This window comes from Callorhinus ursinus, unplaced genomic scaffold (genome assembly GCF_003265705.2).
Source record: "Callorhinus ursinus isolate GAN/ISIS: 27379988/994484 unplaced genomic scaffold, GSC_fseal_2.0 scaffold54, whole genome shotgun sequence".
Taxonomy (NCBI): Eukaryota; Metazoa; Chordata; class Mammalia; order Carnivora; family Otariidae; genus Callorhinus; species Callorhinus ursinus.
Genome location: NW_027397116.1, coordinates 6,394,373 through 6,415,840, shown reverse-complemented (window position 1 = coordinate 6,415,840; position 21,468 = coordinate 6,394,373). Strand labels below are relative to the sequence as shown.

Genomic DNA, 21,468 nt, shown 5'->3' with positions numbered 1-21,468 from the left:
AAAATACTACAGGCTGCCTTTGTTCCACTTCAGCTTACAAGAGTAGGACATTCTCAATTTTCCACTATTATAAACATCCTTAAAAAAAAAAAATCCGGGTGCCTGGGTGGCTCAGTTGGTTAAGAGACTGCCTGCGGCTCAGGTCATGATCCTGGAGTCCTGGGATCGAGTCCGACATTGGGCTCCCTGCTCAGCAGGGAGTCTGCTTCTCCCTCTGACCCTCTTCCCTCTCGTGCTCTCTCTCTCTCATTCTCTCTCAAATAAATAAAATCTTAAAAAAAAAAAATCTGCCCTTGTGTTATAAGGAACGAGGAATAGAATGAACAGGAATAATAGAGACTAAAAGCATATTAATAAGACACTTGAAAACTCAAACAAAGAAGCTGGAAAACAAAGTGTAGGTCACCTGAGCAGCAATAAACTGTTTCAGCCCTTCAACAGTCATCCCTCTTCTGAGCACACCACGAACAGTAGGAAACCTTGGGTCATCCCTGGGAAAAAGGGAAATTTATAAGTACCAAGGAGATCTTTTTAATGTACAAACACAAGCAGTACAAAATACCTTAATGAATAATAAATTATAGTCAGCTTGTGAAATATTTGGACTGAGTTGTTTATATAATAACTGGGTAGATCAAATACCAGGTGAGCCCACATTCATGGAAGAGGAAAACTGCTTACTAGTCAAATACTGCTCAGTAAATGCACTACTAGAAATAATAAAACACATTTCAAAAAAGACAGAGGTGACATCTTCAAATACGGAAAACCCATGCATTAAAACATTCTTATTTGCTTTTTATTTAACAAATATTCAAGGTCCCTATTCTACATAAGACCATGAGAATCAGATAAGAGATGGTATCATGTCATCCATGTATGAATATACTTCACAAAGTCCTTTGGGTTGTAAAAAAATACACACATTGTTTATTAACATTCTGCAGAAATTTGCAAAAGTTTGCAATAAAACCCTTTGCCAGGAGCCCAAGATAAACTTGCCTTTTATCAGATTCGGCTCTACAAAAAACCAGTATAAAATACATATTATTTAACATATACTTAATATTGTCACTATTACGCGGCTAGTAGAAACTAATATACACTCCTGTTAATTTGGATAAAAAATATTCTTAGACTTATCAGCATGGTAACGCAGCTGAACAGGTTTCATTTACAAAGACATATGGCCACAAGATGACTTTAATTTTTATACTCCTCTTTCTCATAGAAATCCTGTATAGGTTATTAATATGCTACAGAGATTTGCAAACTTTTCCTAGGTGCTGAGTCCTCTGGGAAACCAATAGCTCCACAGGATGGGTCTTTACCACCAAGGCAGAGACCATTTATGTCCTCACCTCAACTCAGGGCATTTTTGGCCTTCCTGGGACCCAGCTGAAAAGAAAAGCCTCAGAGCCTCAGCAGAGTGTGGAGAATGGTAACTAGATATACAAAGGACAGAGTCACAACTACTTTTCTACAGAATGCTAAGATCTGCAGAGAATACGCCCTTGTGTGTTTTGCATTCCCAAGTACCAGGGTCCAAAGGGGTACTCCATGTTTGTAGCACTAAAATAAAGGGGAGAGGTAGGGGGACTTGATGCGCTGGATGAAATAAAGGACTAGAAACCTAGAGGCCTACCCATTCCACCTCTTCCCATTCACCCCCCACCCCCACCCCTCAAAACAGTTTTAAAATCACTGATAGACCATGTTCTTACTTCCTCCTCTCAATTCTAGGTAACAGTAAACATACCATCCATCTACCAATCCTTCGTTGACAAACCATGTGAGTTTTCTTTTGGAGAGCACTGTGTTGTTGAGATTTAGTCGACTATATTCCCAAATATATGGTTTTCTTATGCCTAAGGCTTCAATAATCCAATAAAACTGTTCATCTCTGTCATGGTATTCTGTCGTTCTTAGGGCATGTGTAACACCTTCAATACTGTCAACTATGGGGCAGGCAAAATCATATGTCGGATAAACGCTGGAAAAAAAGGGAATATATTGAAAAGCAAAATGAAGCGTTCTACCGTTTCCATCTTAGATTATGTATTATAGAAAGCAACAGTAATTTGAAATATAATTCCTTACAAGGTAGGAATTTCTTAAAAAACAACAGGTTGTATTACCTATAATATTCAAAGTACATCAAAATATTATCAGTCTTTGAGAACAATAAATCAGTTAACCCACTCAATAGTCAAACAAAAAAGCAAAGTTGCAATTTAATAGACAATTGGGTATTGATTGGCACAGCAAATTCTACAATCATACTTCTGTAATGGCCAATGTATAGCATGGTAGAAAGCAAAAAGCAAAATTACACCTGATCCTTCAACACCACAAATTAGAACTGCATGGGTCCACTTACACATGGATTTTTATAAATACAGTACAGTACTACAAATGTATTCTTATGATTTTAATAACATTTTATTTTCCCTGGCTTATTTTAATTATACGATATATAATACATATAATGTAAAAATATGTGTTAATTGACTGTTTATGTTATCAGTAAGCCTTCTGGTCAATAGGAGACTACTAGGGACGCCTGGGTGGCTCAGTCGTTAAGCATCTGCCTGCGGCTCAGGTCGTGATCCCAGGGTCCTGGGATCGAGCCCCACACTGGGCTCCTTGCTCCGCAGGAAACCTGCTTCTTCCTCTCCCACTCCCCCTGCTTTTGTTCCCTCTCTCGCTGTGTCTCTGTCAAATAAATAAATAAAATCTTTAAAAAAAAAATAGGAGGCTACTAGTAGTTAAGTTTTGGGGGAATCAAAGGTCAATACAGATTTCTGACTGTGCAGGGGGTCGGTGCCCTAACTCCCTACACTGCTCAAGGGTCAACTGTACACAATAATTCAAGGGAATTTTTAGCTTTTTAAATATCTTAATTAATCCCACACTTGAGTAAATATAAGCTTAAATCTCCTGTAATTAAATGAGTTTAAGAACAAAGCATATCCTTCTCTGACAAGTAAAAGAGAAGAAAAGTAGGTTAATTAAAATTCCATTTAAGATGTAATAGTCTTAAAAACAATTCCTGATTAAAATAATGTATACAATGCGCAAGTACTTTTAATTTGAATTTTAACAAATACAATACTGCATTATGCCTTCTAATTTTTGGATGTAACTTCATTAAAATGTTACTGCATTATGCTTAGCAATTATTTGATACTGAAAATGTGTACCCAAATTCACTTTTCCAAATGTATTCAAAGTATTTGCTTAGTAAAATAAGGAGGAAGCACCCTGTTAAAAATGAAAGACTTATGCAGACACCTGTAACCACATGTATAAGGTGTGTGTCTACATATGGACACACACATCTACACCCACACGTTTAAAGAAAATTACACTGGCTAAACAGGTTAGCATTTACATTCACTAATCCCTTCAGAAGTGCTGATTCAGCATTTAAATGCAGTAGGCTTCTTCAAAGTATAAAAAAATTCTACACTTTATAAAAGTAAATTAATAGGGGAGGAGAATTCATTTAAAGAAAAAAATCGTTAACTGAAAACCCACATAGAAAACTAATCAAAAGTAGAAAAAAAGACACATGATACTTTCTTATATTGTTCATATTTCTGTAAATTTTCAATTCTATCACTTTTGTGAATCAATTTATGCCCAGCAGAACCCAAATTTATTAAGAGGAAGAAAAGTATCTTTATCTAAAAATACACCACAGTAAACTTAATCAATACATAAAAAGCAACTTTAAGCAGACTGAAGGTCGTTTATAGATGGAAATGATCTTAGAAATAACCTAGCATAACCTTAATCAATAGGTGAGTAAACACCCCAAGAGATTAGGTTACATGCTTTACCAACAGCAGTTACTAATCTGCGGATGAACAAAGATCCAAGTCTCTTGACTATTCTGCATCTACTCTTTATTTACAGAGATCATCGAAGCAAAATTGTACTAGGCTACCAAGCATAATGAAAGAGATACACTCACTTGTATTTATTTCCAGTTCTTGGATGTGGCTGAATTTTACAGCGATAAAGCGTTGGGTCTCTCATACATCCATTGTTACTACTCATGTCAATTTTTGCTCTCAGACAACAGGACTGACCAAACTGGCTTCCTTTTTTCATTTCTTCCCACATTTGCAGATTCTTCTCAATAGCTATGAAATGATAATTATATTATCGTTTATCTAATGTATTATTAATCTAGCTGAATTCAAATTAGTTTAATAGTCCCATAATTTGATACAAATTTTCATACTCTATTTATATATTATAAGCACACTCCACTAGTTTAAAAGTACTATAATAGTTCTAATATCTGGTATGAAAAGTGAATGCATCATTTTCTTATGACGAAGTCTCACAGAACACTTACAAAATATACTCTATATTTTTAGAAGAAGTCAAATTAACACATTCCAATAATATAGTACTGATTAAGGGTAAGAGAGAGAGCAAGAGGCCTGAAGGTTTTTCTCATCCTGCATCTCCCATTTTCCCATCACAGCACAACTGGCCAGCCCCTGACCCCCCCAAATTTAATACTGCCTTTGAAGCAGAACCATTCTGTCCCCCTTTGCCACCTCGTGCCCAGGAGATAGGCCAGACTGGTCTGATCCACAGGGCCCATATGCATCAACACTACAGCCCATGCCCAGGTAAAGTGCATGGCTCGGGCTGTGAGCCTGAGCCCATGGGCTCGCCGAAAGCCCTGTCAGTCATTCCAGTAGAAAGCTGGAGACTCTTGGATTGAAAAACATGAGAGATCACAGAAAAGTGACACAAGTTTAATCCCAGAAAAAAGAATTCTATGTCCCAAGTGGTTATGGTTCTATTTATGTGAGAATATTGAAAACCTGTCCCATGTAGGTAAGAAAGAACTATTACACAATGATTCTCTATGGACGCTCCTGAAGATAACGGACACGTTTTACCTGCCCTCAAAAAAATACAGTTGTTAAACTCTCTTTGAAAATGTAGGGAAACTTAAAAAAGAAAGACTTCTGTAACAAACTGAATTTACTATACACTTGCCAAGATTTAAATTCAGTATTGTGGAAATTATGGCAACATAATTGCAGAATGAAAATAGCCTTATTCAGTAGCTCAGGGGACAAGTAATGAAGAAGAAAGATATGCTCTTGGGCACCTGGGTGGCTCAGTTGGTTAAGTGACTGCCTTCGGCTCAGGTCATGATACCGGAATCCCAGGATCGAGTCCCACATCGGGCTCCCTGCTCAGCAGGGAGTCTGCTTCTCCCTCTGACACTACCCCCTCTGGGGCTCTCTCTCTCTCTCTCAAATAAATAAAAAAAATAAAATCTTAAAAAAAAAAAGATATGCTCTTTCATTAAGTGTATTTCTGAGGTATAGAGTAGTACCAAGCTTAAATATTATAATCAGTATTATATTCACATTTACCCACATGCTAAGATGACAACTTGGGTACTAATAACATGATCATCAAACCTTTTATAGAAAGGCTAAGTATTTATTTATTTATTTTAAGATTTTATTTATTTATTTGACAGAGAGAGACACAGTGAGAGAGTGAACACAAGCAGGGGGAGTGGGAGAGGGAGAAGCAGGCTTCCTGCTGAGCAGGGAGCCCAATGTGGGGCTCGATCCCAGGACCCTGTGATCATGACCTGAGCCAAAGGCAGAAGCTTAACTGACAGCCACCCAGGCGCCCTGAAAGGCTAAGTATTTAAATTGGGAGAACTACAAAAAGTTGCAGAACTAAACATTCAAACGGAATGAATACAATGCAAAGATGGCACTCAGTAAGTGGGACACTAAAGGCACACACACTTCGCATGCAGTTGTGATGCCCACAAAGTAAAAACAATGTAAAGATGATAAAAAGAATTGTGATGAATTAATGTATGAATCATATTCCCAAATGTGTCTCAAATCAGCATCTTTCACAGAAATCTTGTTCTACTAAAGAACAGATTCAAAAACCATCAGTTAAAATACAAAACACTAAATGTGCCTTACAGTTTTTCCTATGCTTGGATTCTATCCTCTGCTCACGTTCTGCTTTCATCTGCTCAGCAGGAGTATCATCCACATAAGCCTTCCCTTCCTGAATTAGCGTCTCTGCATATTTCATTATAGTTTCAAAATGATCCGAGGTATAAGTAAACTGATCTGGTTTGATATGCAACATTGCAACATCTTCCAAGATAACCTGCAAAAAGAATCCAAAATAACCATCAATTTATCTTTTGCATTTTCTTGTGTATTTTCAATCCTTGATAACTGCATTTGGGCAAATGTAATTATACACCATCAGTCAAAAAAAAAAAAAAAAAAGGGCCGAAAAAAGGTTGTGAAATTTGTATTTTAGAAGAGAAAAAAAAAAAAAAAAGATATTCATTATACTAGTCTCCAAATTTTCAGCTGAGAAGGCTGATCTCATGATGGAGCTTTCCATTTACTCTGGAAAACTGGTTATTATTGGTCATACTGACAATTATTTGCCCTCTCTTTGAATATATTGTAGTGCTTCTGAATAAAGAAAATAAAAGAGGCTAGGAAACCTTCCCAATTTTCCAACACCTACTTAAGTGTTTGTTTCATTCATACACTTAAAATTGTATGACAAAAAGGAAACCTGCCTCTAGTGACCAATTCATTTAAGAAACTGGTACTTATAGGAAAATATAGCACACTTTGGTAAATTGTACAATTGAGGAAGAAAAAAATAAATTGAAGTTTTTTGATATGGAGCTCAGTATTGCTTGGCTTAGGTCTCAGACACAGAATATACAGATGAAGGAAAAAAGCAGCTATGAGAACAAATTTAACTTATTTTCATACCATGAAGGTATCAGGTCACCCTCTAATTTTCATTAACTTTTCTGACAAAGGGTCATCACTACACCTTTAATTACCTTCTCAAAATCTTCCTTTTCTTTTTCAGGATTTGTGTCATCAAATCTCATGATCAGTTTCCCTTTAAAGTTAACCTGGTAGTGCTGGTTCAGAAGAGCAGCTTTTGCATGCCCAATGTGTAAGTAACTAAAACAAAAACATTTCACAAAGAAACTCATTAACATGTTTTAACTAAATATTTAAACTTAACCTTTTGAGGAGATGAGGACTAAACAAAAATCCTTCTAGTTGGTACTCCAGTCATATTTTATTTTCTAACAAAAAAGTACTGTGATAGAAAATCTGACCTTCACAGGAAGAAAAAGACTACAACATTCATAAAATAATCACAAGAAACAATTTCATATGTAAAACTTCACAAAGGAACAAGTTATTTGTTAATATTACCACCTTAAGGAGAAAAAACAAAACAAAAAATAAAATAAACAACCTTAAGGGAAATCTTTTTTTTTCTCTTACAGAGGAAACGAGTGGTCATTTGGTTAGAGGAAAACTGCCTCCGAAATGGTTTCCAATGCTTTGCTCCCTGGGAGTGTATCCTCTCCACTAAGACCTGATGCTACTGAGAGCCAAGCACCCACCTCATGCACGCCAGCCAGAGGCACCTCTGAGGTCACCACTGCCGTGTGAGGGCTCCATGAAAGGGCACGTGGGGATCAGGAGGCTGCAGAAGAGCCACTTACTTCTCAAGGCGTCCGTTTTCTCAGAAGCCAAAATAAAAGGATTTTAGCTAAAGGACCTTCCAGTACCAACGCTCCGTGAATCACAATTTATGAAAACACTATTCTGTTCCTATGGGCAGTTGGCAATTATAAGGAATAAAATATGTCACAGGCACTGCTGATAATAGTCTAGTAAAAAGCAGTATCCTATACCACCATTGTTGAAAATACCCTTTCCTGGGCAGCAAATACGGTATGAAGCAAGGAAGTTTAATCAGCTCTCACGAATTTTTACTGGTTTCCACTAATGGTAGCCATGGTCTCACTGCACTAGTTCCTAGTTTGACGCCAACCTGATCTCAGCTGGTATCAACAGGGGAGGGGAAAATATAACTCCCTGCAAGTCTTCACTTCAGTTTTTAAATCAATCCACATTTCAGAAATTCACACAGCATTCGAGATTGATGATTCAATGTTAAGAAGAATATATGTGCACAGGTTAACACAGACAAGTACAAAGCAATGCATTTAGGGTTATTCAAAACTTTCTGCAAAACATAAAAGGCTGTCACTGGTAACCCAGATGAGATTCTAAAACAGAAAAAGGACATTAGGAAAAAACTAATGAAATCCAGAAAAGGTATGGAGTTTAGGTGATAATAATAATAAATTGCTACTGGTTCACCAATTGTGACAAAGGTACCAGAGTTAACCAGGTACAGTGTATGTGGGAACATTTTGTACTATCTTTACTATGCTTCTATAAATTAAAACTACCCCTAAAATAAAAGGTTTACCAAAAATAAAACAAAGGACTGTGAGTTCCAAGAAAGAAACAAACACTGGGGCGCCTGGGTGGCTCAGTCATTAAGCATCTGCCTTCGGCTCAGGTCATGATCCCAGAGTCCTGGGATCAAGCCCCACATCGGGCTCCCTGCTCAGCAGGAAGCCTGCTTCTCCCTCCCTCACAGCCCCTGCTTGTGTTCCCTTTCTCGCTGTGTCTCTCTCTGTCAAATAAATAAAAATCTTAAAAAAAAAAAACAAACAGAAACACTATCTTTAGTCTTTGTTGAAAGTGTCATACCTGTATCATGCTATATCCATCATTAGGAAGGAAAAAAAACCAAACTAATTATCACTGACTACCCATACTATAAGACAGTTAATGTGTTAGGCTTTACATAAAGGAATTAATTTAAGAGAGGTGAGGAAATTGAACCATTACCTTAAAGATACTGTTTCTGAATCTGAAATAATGTGTGTGGTTCTAACAATTCTAAATGCCAAGAAAGCTAAAAGGACTATAAAATATTCACAAGGTAACTAAAATAATCAGCTCAAGAGACAACTAGCTAACTAAAGAAAGTAAGATGAGTGCTGTGTCAGTTAGTACTAACGCCGAATTGGGCTTCTGCCACACGTAACAGACATAGGCTGCAGAATTTTAAGTCAAATGGACTCTAAAGCCAGATAGCACAAATCTGGCAAACTACCAAAATGCTGTAGGAATATTTCTGAAAACATTTGTAAAATCCAGCTATTAAAGTGCTTTCCTCACAGTGCTATTAAAACAGTAAATGTACAATGCCTGGTAGTACCTGCACATAACAGGTTCTCTACACATTAGCTAAGAATGAGAAAAAGGGCAAAAGTCAAGCCTTCAGGGCGCCTGGGTGGCTCAGTCAGTTAAGCATCTGCCTTCAGCTCAGGTCATGATCCCAGAGTCCTGGGATCAAACCCCTGCATCGGCTCCTGGCTCAGCAGGGAATCGGCTTCTCCCACTTCCTCTGCCTGCTGCTCCCCCTGTTTTTGTGCTCTGTCAAATAAATAAATAAAATCTTAAACAAACAAAAAAAAAAGTCAAGCCCTCTGGCCTTTCATGAAAGACAAAGAAAAATAAAATGACTAAAAAGAAAAATTACAGAGGGAGCCTAGCTGGCTCAGTCGGCAGAGCATGCAACTCTTGATCTCAAGGTTGTAATTTAAAGCCCCATGCTGAGTGTAGGGATTACTTAAAAATAAAATCTTAGAAAAAAAAAAGAAAAAGAAAAATTAAAGAATTCTTTAGCAGTATAAATGGATATGATAAAATTATGAATAGTAAAACAAAAAACAAACAAAAAAAGATGAAAAACACCTGAATACTGATTTATATTCCAAATCCCAAAACTGTATTTGGCCAAGAGCATGGTCTCTGAAATTGATATAATTTATGGCAGACAAATGTACTTCATAAATTATAAAGATGAGGCACTCACTATTCTAAGAAATGACAGTGACAGAAAACATAAAAAGAGTCTAAAAGGACTAATGTTCAAATGCCAGAGCTATAAATAGCCACTGCTAAGAAAGTGGCTTTAGCAAACCATTGAAGTCACTACCAATGGGAAACCAGGACCTCTCACACTAAGTACACAAGAGAATACTGGGCCACAAGGACCCAAGATGTCTGTGGGAATTAAAGCACATATGGTTAAGTCTTATTTATGGGATTCCACCCAGTTAACTACCAATCGATCACTTAATAATTTAGTCTGTGAATTTTCCAAATTCATTATTTCTCCATCTTCTATTTATCCTTCATTTCACCACCTTCATCAGCAAACTTAGAAAAGCAGAGAGAAAAAGTGGAATTCTAAAACAGATTTTCCTGTCAGTGGTGCTTATGAAAAGTTTGTGAAGAACTACTAAGAACAGCTAAAATAAAACGGTTTTCTTCCTTATCTGCTTTCTACTGTCTACACATTCCACTTACCACAAATGGGTAAGAATTTAGCTATAAAATACAAAATCTGAAATTAAAGAAAATTTAGAAAAAAAAATCACCTCATTTACCAAATATGGCACAATTCTTTCCTAATGGCTAAGTTCCTGAGGCTAATTGCTTTAATAAGACACATTTTATTGTATTACTCTCACTGGAAGAGCGCTATTACAAAGCTTGTCCAGTATGCTCAAAGAGGCTGATGCATGTGCAAAGGTGGATTCCCCTCAGCCCTGGGCAATGCTGGGCAAGGCCTGGGGCAGCCCCAGGCTGGTACCACCAGCCAGAACAAGTCTTTTTCCCCAAAGAGCTATTCAAATGTTATTATTTTCTTTTGGTGCCAAAAGTGAAAGGGGTTAGGAAGTCTGCTGATAACAGAAAAAACTGAAAAGGAATAGGCTTTTCAGGATGCCCCTTTCTTTATTTCAGAAAAAAAGTAACTTAAAAATAATTCTGCCATAACTTCTGCTAACTGAAAGGACTGCTCAGGGTACAAATACAAATGCTTATTAAATGAGAGCTGAAAAATCTCAAAATACAAATAAAACTTAAGGCTTTATATTTATGGATATTCTCTATTTATAATTAAAATTCTGTCTGGGGTAAAATAACAATTGTCTGATTAATAAGCTAAAACTACAAATTTAATACATTAACATTAGTTGTCAATAATAGACTGTTAAGATGTTTAGAATTTTGATTCCCATAATTAAAATCTTACTTATTTTTTTCTATATTAGTATTCTAATAATATTATAAGTATTTAACTATTGTTAGCTTTTCCACTAAATATATTCCATTGTAATTACAAGTTACATTTTCTTACCCACTAGCCTCTGGAGGAAATCTGACAGTAACCTTTCCCATCTCAGCACCTGGAAGCTCAACAAATTTCCCAACATCTTGTTTTTTCTCAGGTGTCTGAAAAGCAGAACAAAAACAACAAATACAGTTATATCATTAAATGTTTAAGAATACATTCAACAAATACCTCCTCAGTACCCACTACATACCAGGCATGGTTATAAGACAAATGAGGACTAGAACGTTGTCCTTGCACTTGAGGACCCAAAACCCCGTGAAGGATGTAAACAAAACCAACCACTGGTGACAGAGATATACACAGATATTTAGAGAGGGCTGTTAGAGCAGTCAGCTGAAGTTAACCAACAGCCTTTTCATCAGGAAAAGCTTAAAAGGAGGTAAGAACCAAGCTGGACCTTAAAAAATAAATGGAAATGTGTCAGACGCAGAATGTATAAGGGCCTTCTTTCTACGAAAAGGAAGCATAGCACAGGTAAGACACAAAGACAGTGCGATGTCCGTGAAAAGTTGGAAATGCACATGGGGTGGACGGGCAAGGAAGCCGAGCTGTGGACGAGGTCCAAAATACACGTGCTTTTAGGTTTGAGGCAATGAGGAAATCCAGGGGTAACGAGACCATTTATTTGTGTTTCCTAAAATGATATCCAGGACAATGCAGAGGCTGAACTAGAAAAGACAGAGACCTTAGATGAGATTATGGTATTAAATCAGCCAAGGGATAATGAGGTTTCAATAAAAATCAGTAACAGTGGAGATAGAAAACATATCAATAGATATGAGAAGAACAGAAGTTGGTGACTGATTCCATGGGAAAAATGGTGAAGAATGAGTGACGATTTTTAGCCAAAACAACTGAGTGGACTGTGGTGTCTTGATCCAAGCAGAAAGTAGTTTTCAAATTTTTATTGCAATGGAAAACCTTTAAGTTGACACTTTACTACACATGCCTAATACGTGAAACAGATCAAAGTAGAGAGACTCTGGCTGGGGGAGAGAGTATTTTCTACTGGACTCTACATCATATCCTCCTAGAGATTAACAAAAAGGCTCTGCAGAAGCCCAGGACTCAATGGCCAAAAATGAACAAACAGGAGAGTTGGGAGGAAGAAAAAATCATATAGCTATAAATAATGAGATTTTAGTTACTTGGATTTTGGATTTCCTAAGGGACACACACTGGATGATCATAATATTTTACACATATAACTACAAAGATTAAGGCTTTATGGAGTTAAACAGTTAAAGGCAAGCCAAGACTTAACAGACTCCACAGATTTCTCCAAGAAGATTTTTCACACATGAAAAGAAAAATAAACTACAGGGCGCCTGGGTGGCTCAGATGGTTAAGCCTCTGCCTTCGGCTCAGGTCATGATCCCAGGGTCCTGGGATCGAGTCCCGCATCGGGCTCCTTGCTCAGCAGGGAGTCTGCTTCTCCCTCTCCCTCTGCCTCTCCCCCTGCTTGTTCTCTCTGTCTCTCTCGCAAAGGAATAAATAAAAAAAAATCTAAAAAAAAAAAAAAGAAAAAGAAACTACAAGTAGGAATAATTTTCTTTTCAGATCTATGGTCTCAAACCAACTAAGACATCAGCATTAAAAAAAGCTTACCACTTTAGCTTTGGTTGTTGAAACATTCCACTTGGTACCTACAGACTGGAAAGCCTGCTGGGCTTCGAGAAAGCCAAACCAGCGTTTTACGTGCACTGGAGCTTTGTTCTGTTTCAACTGTTCTTGCCATGCAGCACTGCCTATTAGCAAAAATAATTTTAAAACCATTCAATAATCCACAATTTTAAAAGCAAAGTTCTAGTGGTTAACTTAAGTAAATGAGATGGCTTAACGTTGTGCTTCTAAAGGGGTGCCTGGCTGGCTCAGTCCACAAAGCACACAACTCTTAATCCCAGAATCTTGAGTTCAAGCCCCACATTGGGCATGGAACCTACTTAAAAAAAAAAAAGTGCTTCTATAATGAAAAATTTGCAATCTAGGTATACACCGAAATGTTTTCTAGTATTTTAATATACCTCACAGAATTCACAGTAGTTAATTAAAAATATTTTTGCAGGGCGCCTGGATGGCTCAGTTGGTTAAGCAACTGCCTTCGGCTCAGGTCATGATCCTGGAGTCCCAGGATCGAGTCCCACGTCGGGCTCCCTGCTCAGCGGGGAGTCTGCTTCTCCCTCTGACCCTCTCCCTCTCATGCTCTCTCTCACTCTCTCTCTCTCAAATAAATAAAATCTTAAAAAAAAAAGATTCTTTAAAAAAAAATGTATTTTTGCAGTTCAACTCACTGAAGTGAATACTAAATCCTGCCCTCACCACCATCACACACCCACTATAAGGTCAATGTCATATTTCATAATTAAGGAAAGGCTTTAAGTAGATCAACTAGAAAACAAAATAGTTTCCTATCAAGATCAAGAAGTAGCTCATTTCTTCAAATGTAGTATCAAAAGCAGGCAGTGAAGGGGCGCCTGGGTGGCTCAGGTGGTTAAGCGGCTGCCTTCGGCTCAGGTCATGATCCTGGAGTCCCGGGATCGAATCCCGCATCGGGCTCCCTGCTGAGCGGGGAGTCTGCTTCTCCCTCTGACTCTCCCCGCTCTCATGCTCTCTCTCTCTCTCTGCCATTCTCTCTCTCAAATAAATAAAAAAAACCTTAAAAAAAAAAGTAGGTAGTGAAGGAAAATTTAATTCTTTAATATCACAAAGTTACATCCTTAAGATACTATCTTCCTTTCATGAATATTAAATCAAAAATCAAAAAAGATGAAAATGTCAAACCCATACATGAAAACATCTAATTAGAAAAGGCCTTCATTTTATGTTGGTTATTATTATAACAATTTAACTGAATTTGGAGAAAAGTTTTAGCCACAAAAATAGTACAACATAAAAAACCCCACATGATGCAGATTTAAAGAATGATAAAACTTTCTGGCATATTTGCTTCTGGTTTTTTGGGGTTTTTTTTAAAGAAAATAAGCCAACAAAATTCAAGTCTTCTTTATACCTCTCATCAATCCTATAATCTTACCCTGTTGCCAAGTAGTCAGAATAGAGAATCCGTCACGGATTCTCCGGGAGGAACAACTCCAGGAGGAACATCCTCCGGGAGGAACAACTCCAGATCACCCCCTCAAACACACACAAAGCCCTACTAAGTGATCAAAGACAACAATGCCTGGAGTAAAGGAATGACTGAGACAAGAGAAGTGCTGACATAAATGGGATGAGGGCTTCTTCAGCAGGACCAAGGTCTGCTTCATAAGCAGAAGGGAGTTGGGTTAGAGAGAGAGAAAAGACCTCTCAGGACAGCAAAGGATTGGGAATTCCTGTGCCTGGACAGGAATAAAATAGCCAAAGTCATTCCTTTGCAAGAAAGTCCTAAGTGACTCTCTTTCTACACACACACACACACACACACACACACACACACACGCACGCACGTGCGCATGCACAATACATATGTATGTAGAAAAATGCACACTTATCCAGCAAAATATCAAGTAATAAAAATACAGCATTCTTCAGGAAGAATAAATGATACCTTTTAGGGTGGCCCAAACACATAAATCTGCTAAGCTCAAGGAATTTCCAACTAAGTATGTTCTCAGAGATAGGCAATGATTGAGCTCGTTGATTGCAGAAGTAAACAAATTACATGAAGACAATTTTGTAGCACTAAACTCCAACCAGTGATCAATCTGTGGACATAAAAGATCGAAAAGAAATGCACCTGAGGGCTTAGATTTAAACAAACAAATGACCTCAGAACCATGCCTAATCTTATCTCAAATTACAGAATTTGCCATTATATGGATTTAATTCTGGTTGCCTGAGATCTAAATTGGCATTTAAATAAACAAATTTCATTGTTATATTTCTGTGCTCCCCCCCCCCACCCCCAGGAGTGCAGAGAAGCACTTCAGAGAAAAAAAAAAGAACAAAGACTTGAGAACTGGCAGCAGGAAGGAATAACCCACTAGGCGATACTTAGCCAAAACCAATAGGTGATACCTAGCCAAACAGATTCATCCACCTGTAAAATTTAAAAGTAAATACCTAGGAAACTATTCTTTGTATACTGAATTTTATAAAACTTAAGGAGAACTGGAGCTGAATACAAACAAACAGAAAGTATCTAAACAGCAGTACTGGAAGTTAATCTACTGCTGCTGTAATTAATTAAAGTGTACACCTAGAAAGGAGAAGGGGATCCAAACTATGTGTGTTACCCTGGGAAAATCTCTTAACTTTTCTAGGCCTGCTGCCTCATCTGATTCCTTCCTGGGAATCTAGGAAGAAGACAGCACTCACTGACCCAACAGGACAGCTGGTATGGGATTAAAAGTTCAAACTAGGAGACATGAGGTGTTTTTCTCCCCCCTCCAAAATAAAAACAGGATGAGAATTCCTTAACTAGGTCTACCACTAAACTCCATGAATATCCTTACATAGAATAACAGTACATAAGCCAACAATAAAATGAAGTTCTCAAAAGAACAGAACATAAATCAAAACAAACCCAAGGAAATTTTCATTCCTTACCTCAGTATGTTCCAGCAGGTTAGAACCATAGAGCCCAGCTGTTGCTGCAACTCGAGCCAAGTAACGAAGTATGGAATTTATGTCTGTGAATACCACGTTTCTAGAATACAAGCATGAGATAAAATATTACCACAGCTCTAGCAAATCAGTAGCATGAGGCTTACAAAGAAGTATAAAAATATTAAACCTTGTATCTACCATGTATTTTCAACTACAGTTTAAAAAAAAGCTGCCTAATGTATTCTTTACTGTTTCTATCAAACTCCAATTTGTTCTGAATGTTCAGCCAAATCCAACAATTCAGTTTAGAGTGAACTAGCTATCATGCTTTGTCCTTCTAACTATTGTCTATTCAGTGGTGGAAATATAAAATATAACTGGGATATCAAGACCAACAGCGATTTAAAATAAATCAAGGCAGAGAAGTCAAGGATATACAGTCATGAAGAGGCTAGCTGTATCTATTTCCAAGTAAAGAGGACAGCTCAAACCCCATCAAAATTATTCTGTAAAAATTTTTTTAAAAGACACACACACCCGTAAGGAAAAAGAGACTAAGGACAAGAAATAGTCACAATACAGTTTAAGAAGCTAGATAGCAGATGAATTCAACAAGTCTGAAGAAACTGAATTTTAAGTGGGTAGTGGACAAAGCTGAAAACCAACCCAACCTAAATTTTAGAATCCACAAAAGACGAATGAATCAATGGAAGTGAGAGCGAACTGGGGCTAAAATAAGGAGATGTGGTATAAAGTCTATTTACAAATCAGTGGGAAACAGACACCATCAAACCCTATTCTGCTCAGCTGAACCACTCCTCTTACTCAATCTTGGCAAAAACTGAAGCCTTATTCTCTAAAGAGTAAAACAAAGGTCTCTCAACTGGGGGAAATCTGGCACAGCTGTGAACTGGGTTATGCAGGTAACTGGGAGAATGACTACATACATACTAGATGCTGAGATCCGTAGCCTTCTTCCCACCCTCAGCTTCCAAAATATTCTGGCATCAACTCTTTATCTTCCAAACAGGAGACTGAAAGTCTTCACTAAATAATCTGATCAGCCTAAGAAGAAATAACTAAGGATACTAACATCAGAAGTTCCCGCTAAGTAAACCGATCAGACCATCACAAAGTATGCTCAGAGCTAACAAGTCTACCCTTGAGTTCAGAACTTATAACAGCTTTAAATTCCAGTTAAAATCTGAGAAGATCATCAGGAGTTACCAAATATTTGAAGAAAGCTTTTAACTTGAAGCAATAACCAAAATAAACACACAGAAAAATGCAACTTAGGCATATTAGGGAGAAGAAAATTTAAAAAGTAAATAAATAAATTTCCTTTAAGCAATGAAACCATATACTGCAATCATAAAACAAGGATACTATAAAAGGAGTACTCAAAAAATAAAAAATCGAGCTCTTAGATAATAAAAATATAGCAGAAATAGGAAACTCAGTAGAAAAATAGGATGATAAAGTTGAAGAACTCTCCAGAAAGTAAAGAAAAAAGAAAAAATTGATGAAAAATGAAGGTGATACTTAATCCTAACATCCATACGAAGAACAGAAAATGGAGGAGAAAATCATCAAAGAAAAAAAAATGTTTTTAATTTCCAAAACAGAAGGATTTCCAAGTTTCCACATTGAAAGGAGACTAAGTACCCAGTGGAACAGATTAAAAATAGACCCACACGGGGCACCAAGCTGGCTCAGTCAGTAGAACATGTGACTCTTGATCTCGGGGTTGTAAGTTCGAACCCCACATTGGATGTATATATTACTTAAAAATAAAATCTTTAAAAAAAAAAAAAATTGAGGGCGCCTGGGTGGCTCAGTTGGTTAAGCAACTGCCTTCGGCTCAGGTCATGATCCTGGAGTCCCAGGATCGAGTCCCGCATCGGGCTCCCTGCTCAGCGGGGAGTCTGCTTCTCCCTCTGACCTTCTTCCCTCTCATGCTCTCTACCATTCTCTCTCTCAATAAAAAAAAAAAAAATTGACCCAAACGAGACCATATTACTGTGAAATTTCAGAATCCTGAATCAAAAGAAAATATTCCTACAGACCCCTGAATCAGAGAGGCTTCAGAAGAGAATAAAGCAAACAATTATTCCATGGAAAAGTAAAAGTTGTACACAAATAATAATCACAATATGTGGCTCAGGAGTGAATAAAACTTACTGGGTCATTACAGTGTAAACACTGAATGGCGACCTAACCAAAATTATGATACAACTACACTGGGAGGAAGGAGGAGATGGGGAGAAGAGTGTGTGTTGAGTATGTGTTTTTATGTATTTTGCCCCTTTCCCAATATAAGTCCTTCTGTCAGTTTATTATAGACCTTTTAAACACATTTCAAATCTGTATCCTGCTTGAAAATACCCTTGAAAACTTCTTTCAATTTGGTCCAGATTTTATTATGTGGTGAAGTATTCTTAAAAGAATCTGAAACCAGGTTCTATCTATTCCTCAGTTTCATTAAACTAAAATTAAGGATAATAATATCTCCCTTTCCAGTTCTTTTTATTCTTCACAATGGGTTCCAGAAAAAAAAAAAGTTTAATCTTCCATATATCCTGGGATGCAAATGATTCACTTTAATCAAACACATACAATATATGCTCGTTGTAGAAACCTGCAAAAACAGAGAAGTAAAAAGAAAAAAATCTTTCTGTATATTTCTAGTTTCTTTTAGATTATAAGTGGGATCAGATAGCTTGCTGACAAATGTAAGCCTCTGGATATACTTCTTTTAAGAATGAGGAAGAAAAGCATACTTCTTTCTAGAGTTAATCTACCAACTAGCAAATAAAACAAGCATAGAACATTGAATTCTGAATATTAAAAAAATGCTGTTCAGTACTGAAAACTTACTCAGACACGAAAAGAATATTCTCTTTCCCTTCTTCAACAGAAATGCTGACATTGTTTTTCACATGTTCTACGGCCAGCAAAGCTCCTAAGTGGAATGAGATGAAAAGATTTTTCTTTATTAACAATGTAGTATTTAAAACCCAAATCATAAAGCAGTAAGAATGACTCAACAAACCAATCATAAAGCAGTAAGAATGACTCAACAAACCAAGGAGTAAACTTCTTTCCCAGTAGTCTATAAAGAGAAAGGATCATCTTCTGGTCTTGGGAAAATAATATATCAGAAACTATTCACTGGCATACTCCAACTGCTTTTGAATATGTTCAGTTTCCAGCTAAGGGCATCGAAATCTTTTCTTCCCTCAGGAGACAAGAAATGAGAACAGTGCCTTATGTAAAAACTAGTGTTAATAGCATCTGAGTGATTACTATGTGGTAGGCACTATGCTAAAATGCTTTACAGTCATAATTTTTAATCTTTGTAGTGATCTTAAGACATAGACATCTTTATCTCCATTTTACAGAAGAGGAAATTGATGCTTGGAAAGATTAAATAACGAACCCAAAGTCCTTGACTAAATATGTGACACTCCGGAATTAAATGCAGGCCTATGGCGGTCCAGAAGTTAAACTCTAAAACATGGTGCAATCTGCCTCTCAACACCTATTAAATATCCTAAATTGATTCATTAATCTTTTGTCCTTTAAATTTGGCTAACATGAACCACCAGCACCCAGATATTGATTTCTAAATATCAAGCTCCACTGGAAACAGGGCTGTGGCAGGGAAGGTACAAGACAGACCTGAAAAATTCTGTGCTAGAAAGCAAGAAGTAATCAAACAGATAAGCCAAAAGGACACAGAGGCCAACTTGGAGGGGCTCCCACTGGCAAACAGTAGCAATGTAACTACTAATGTAAATGATACAAATTTTAGTGTGTCCATACAAGGAAATCCTACATGGCAAATAAAAAGCATGAAGCTCTGAAGTTCTGTTATAGGCAACAAGTTAGATGAATCCCAAAGCATTATCCTAGATACAAAAGAATATATATGATATGATTCAATGTATATGAAATTCTAGAAAAAACAGAATACTGACAGGAAGCAGATCAGTGGCTATCAGGGACCAGAGATGGGGAAAGGAAACTGACTGCAAATGGACATAAGGGAACTTTCCCAAATGAGAGAAATATTCTCTATCATTATTGCAGTGGTTACTGTACATATCTGTCAATTTTAAATTGGTGAAGTTTAGTAAATGCACATTATAGCTCAATAAAACTAATTTTAAAAAATAAAAATTTTAAATTAAAAGAGTAAAAGTAAATAATACAGATTATAACCTGAGACATTTTGTTATGAATTTTTTTTAATGGGAAAGAAAAAGACCTTCTGACAGAAAAATGTCAACTAATACATGTAGAAGGAACAGCAGAATTGGAAGGTCACCTTTTGGCATCTTCTTAATCGAGTTGGGCAGGAAGCATCAATGGGTGCTGAAACCCATAAGCGAAGGTTTGAGTGCAATGTTTACATGGTCCTAAACCATCTCCTCACAAAATGTCTGTCAAATGCAGAGAGAAAACTTTGCAGTCCACAAAGCTGGCTGACACCATCTTAAGTAATCAAGGTTAGATCATCGGTAATGGGAAAAATCAAATTCATGCACCAATTTATGGGCTGCAATGAAGAGCAACGAATCACTTCTATGCTACTCTTGCCAAAGATGTGTAGCTGAATACAGCCACAAGGAAACATCATTGGGACATTCTTCAAGTAATTGGTCTTTAGTCTTCAGAGAGGTCAAAGCTATGAAAGCCAAGGAAAGACTGAAAAAACATTCCAGATTGAAAGAAACTGGAGAGACATGACAACTAGGTGCAAAGCATGATTCTGGATTTTGATCCCTGTACTACTGAGTGTTGTTGGAACAATTAGTGTTGGAATATGAATAGGGTCTCTGCATTAAACAGAAGAATGGTATCAATGTGTACTTCCTGATTTTGATGGTCCTACCAGGTCATGTAAAAAGTTTCCTTGCTTGAGAGAGCTGTATGTTGGCATATTCCTGATGTTTGAAGCATCATTATCTGCAGTATGCTCTTCAGTGGTACAGGGGGGAAAAAGTAATTGGTTCTATTCTTGTACCTTTTTAAGTTTGAAATTATTTTAACGTTAAAAAAAACACTTCACATGCTGAATGCATGTACAACAGGGAAATTCCAGCAATGCAATCTATTTTTCTAAATGTTTCATCCAATTTTGATTTGAAGATGTACTTTCATCAAATAGTGGGAAGAATTAAAAAACAAAAAAGGAGAGGAGAGGCAAACATATACTCTATAATTGGTCTACAGTTCAAAATGACAATAAATTTCTCTAAGATCCTCTTTCAGAATAATCAGAATGTGATCACTAAGGAAACAGGGGGATTTGCTAAGTAACATTGGTATAAACTACAGCTATGGAATATCTAAAATGTGTCAGAATTTTACCTACAGTTTAATTCTGGCAACCAACCCTATGTAGAAAATACTAGTCTTCCTTTCTTAATCAGAGGACTGTGGGAGAAGCCAAACACAGAACCCGCCAAGGTTCCACAACTAGTAAGTGGCAGCCAGGATCGGACCCAGGTCTCCAGGAACCAAATGTTTTTGCTCTTAACCATGAGACCACACTGTCTAGTACTTCCCAGCCCAAAGAGCAAACCCATTTTTTTTTTTTTAGAGTTTACTGATTTGTGTGAGGTTAGCCCATAATTACTGGAACCAATATACTAAAACATTAGCATTTTAAAAATATTTAAAATGGCTATTAAATTGTGGGTTTTATTCCAGAAGACTCAGAACACCACCGAAGTTGACAATGTATTGAGTAATTTTGTCAATTGCATCTAA

General features: G+C 37.0%; 1 protein-coding gene across 3 annotated transcripts in view; it reads right to left on the bottom strand.

The window, feature by feature from the left end:
• The window catches only part of EPRS1 (glutamyl-prolyl-tRNA synthetase 1), a 66,970-nt gene that overhangs the window by 44,349 nt on the left and 1,153 nt on the right, over positions 1-21,468 (bottom strand). The window contains exons 2-12 of one of the 3 annotated variants that reach the window (XM_073884090.1): positions 20,021-20,135; positions 18,568-18,652; positions 15,691-15,790; positions 14,690-14,846; positions 12,751-12,890; positions 11,146-11,240; positions 6,893-7,019; positions 5,994-6,186; positions 3,980-4,151; positions 1,760-1,993; positions 407-491 (exon numbers count right to left, since the gene is read on the bottom strand). In XM_073884090.1, coding sequence (XP_073740191.1) covers positions 407-491; positions 1,760-1,993; positions 3,980-4,151; positions 5,994-6,186; positions 6,893-7,019; positions 11,146-11,240; positions 12,751-12,890; positions 14,690-14,846; positions 15,691-15,790; positions 18,568-18,652; positions 20,021-20,030 — 1,398 coding nt within the window. In that variant the 5' untranslated portion in view covers positions 20,031-20,135. Of the gene's footprint in view, positions 1-406; positions 492-1,759; positions 1,994-3,979; positions 4,152-5,993; positions 6,187-6,892; positions 7,020-11,145; positions 11,241-12,750; positions 12,891-14,689; positions 14,847-15,690; positions 15,791-18,567; positions 18,653-20,020; positions 20,136-21,468 lie in introns of those variants that run through there. The other 2 variants (XM_025892036.2, XM_073884091.1) reach the window with 2 other exon arrangements.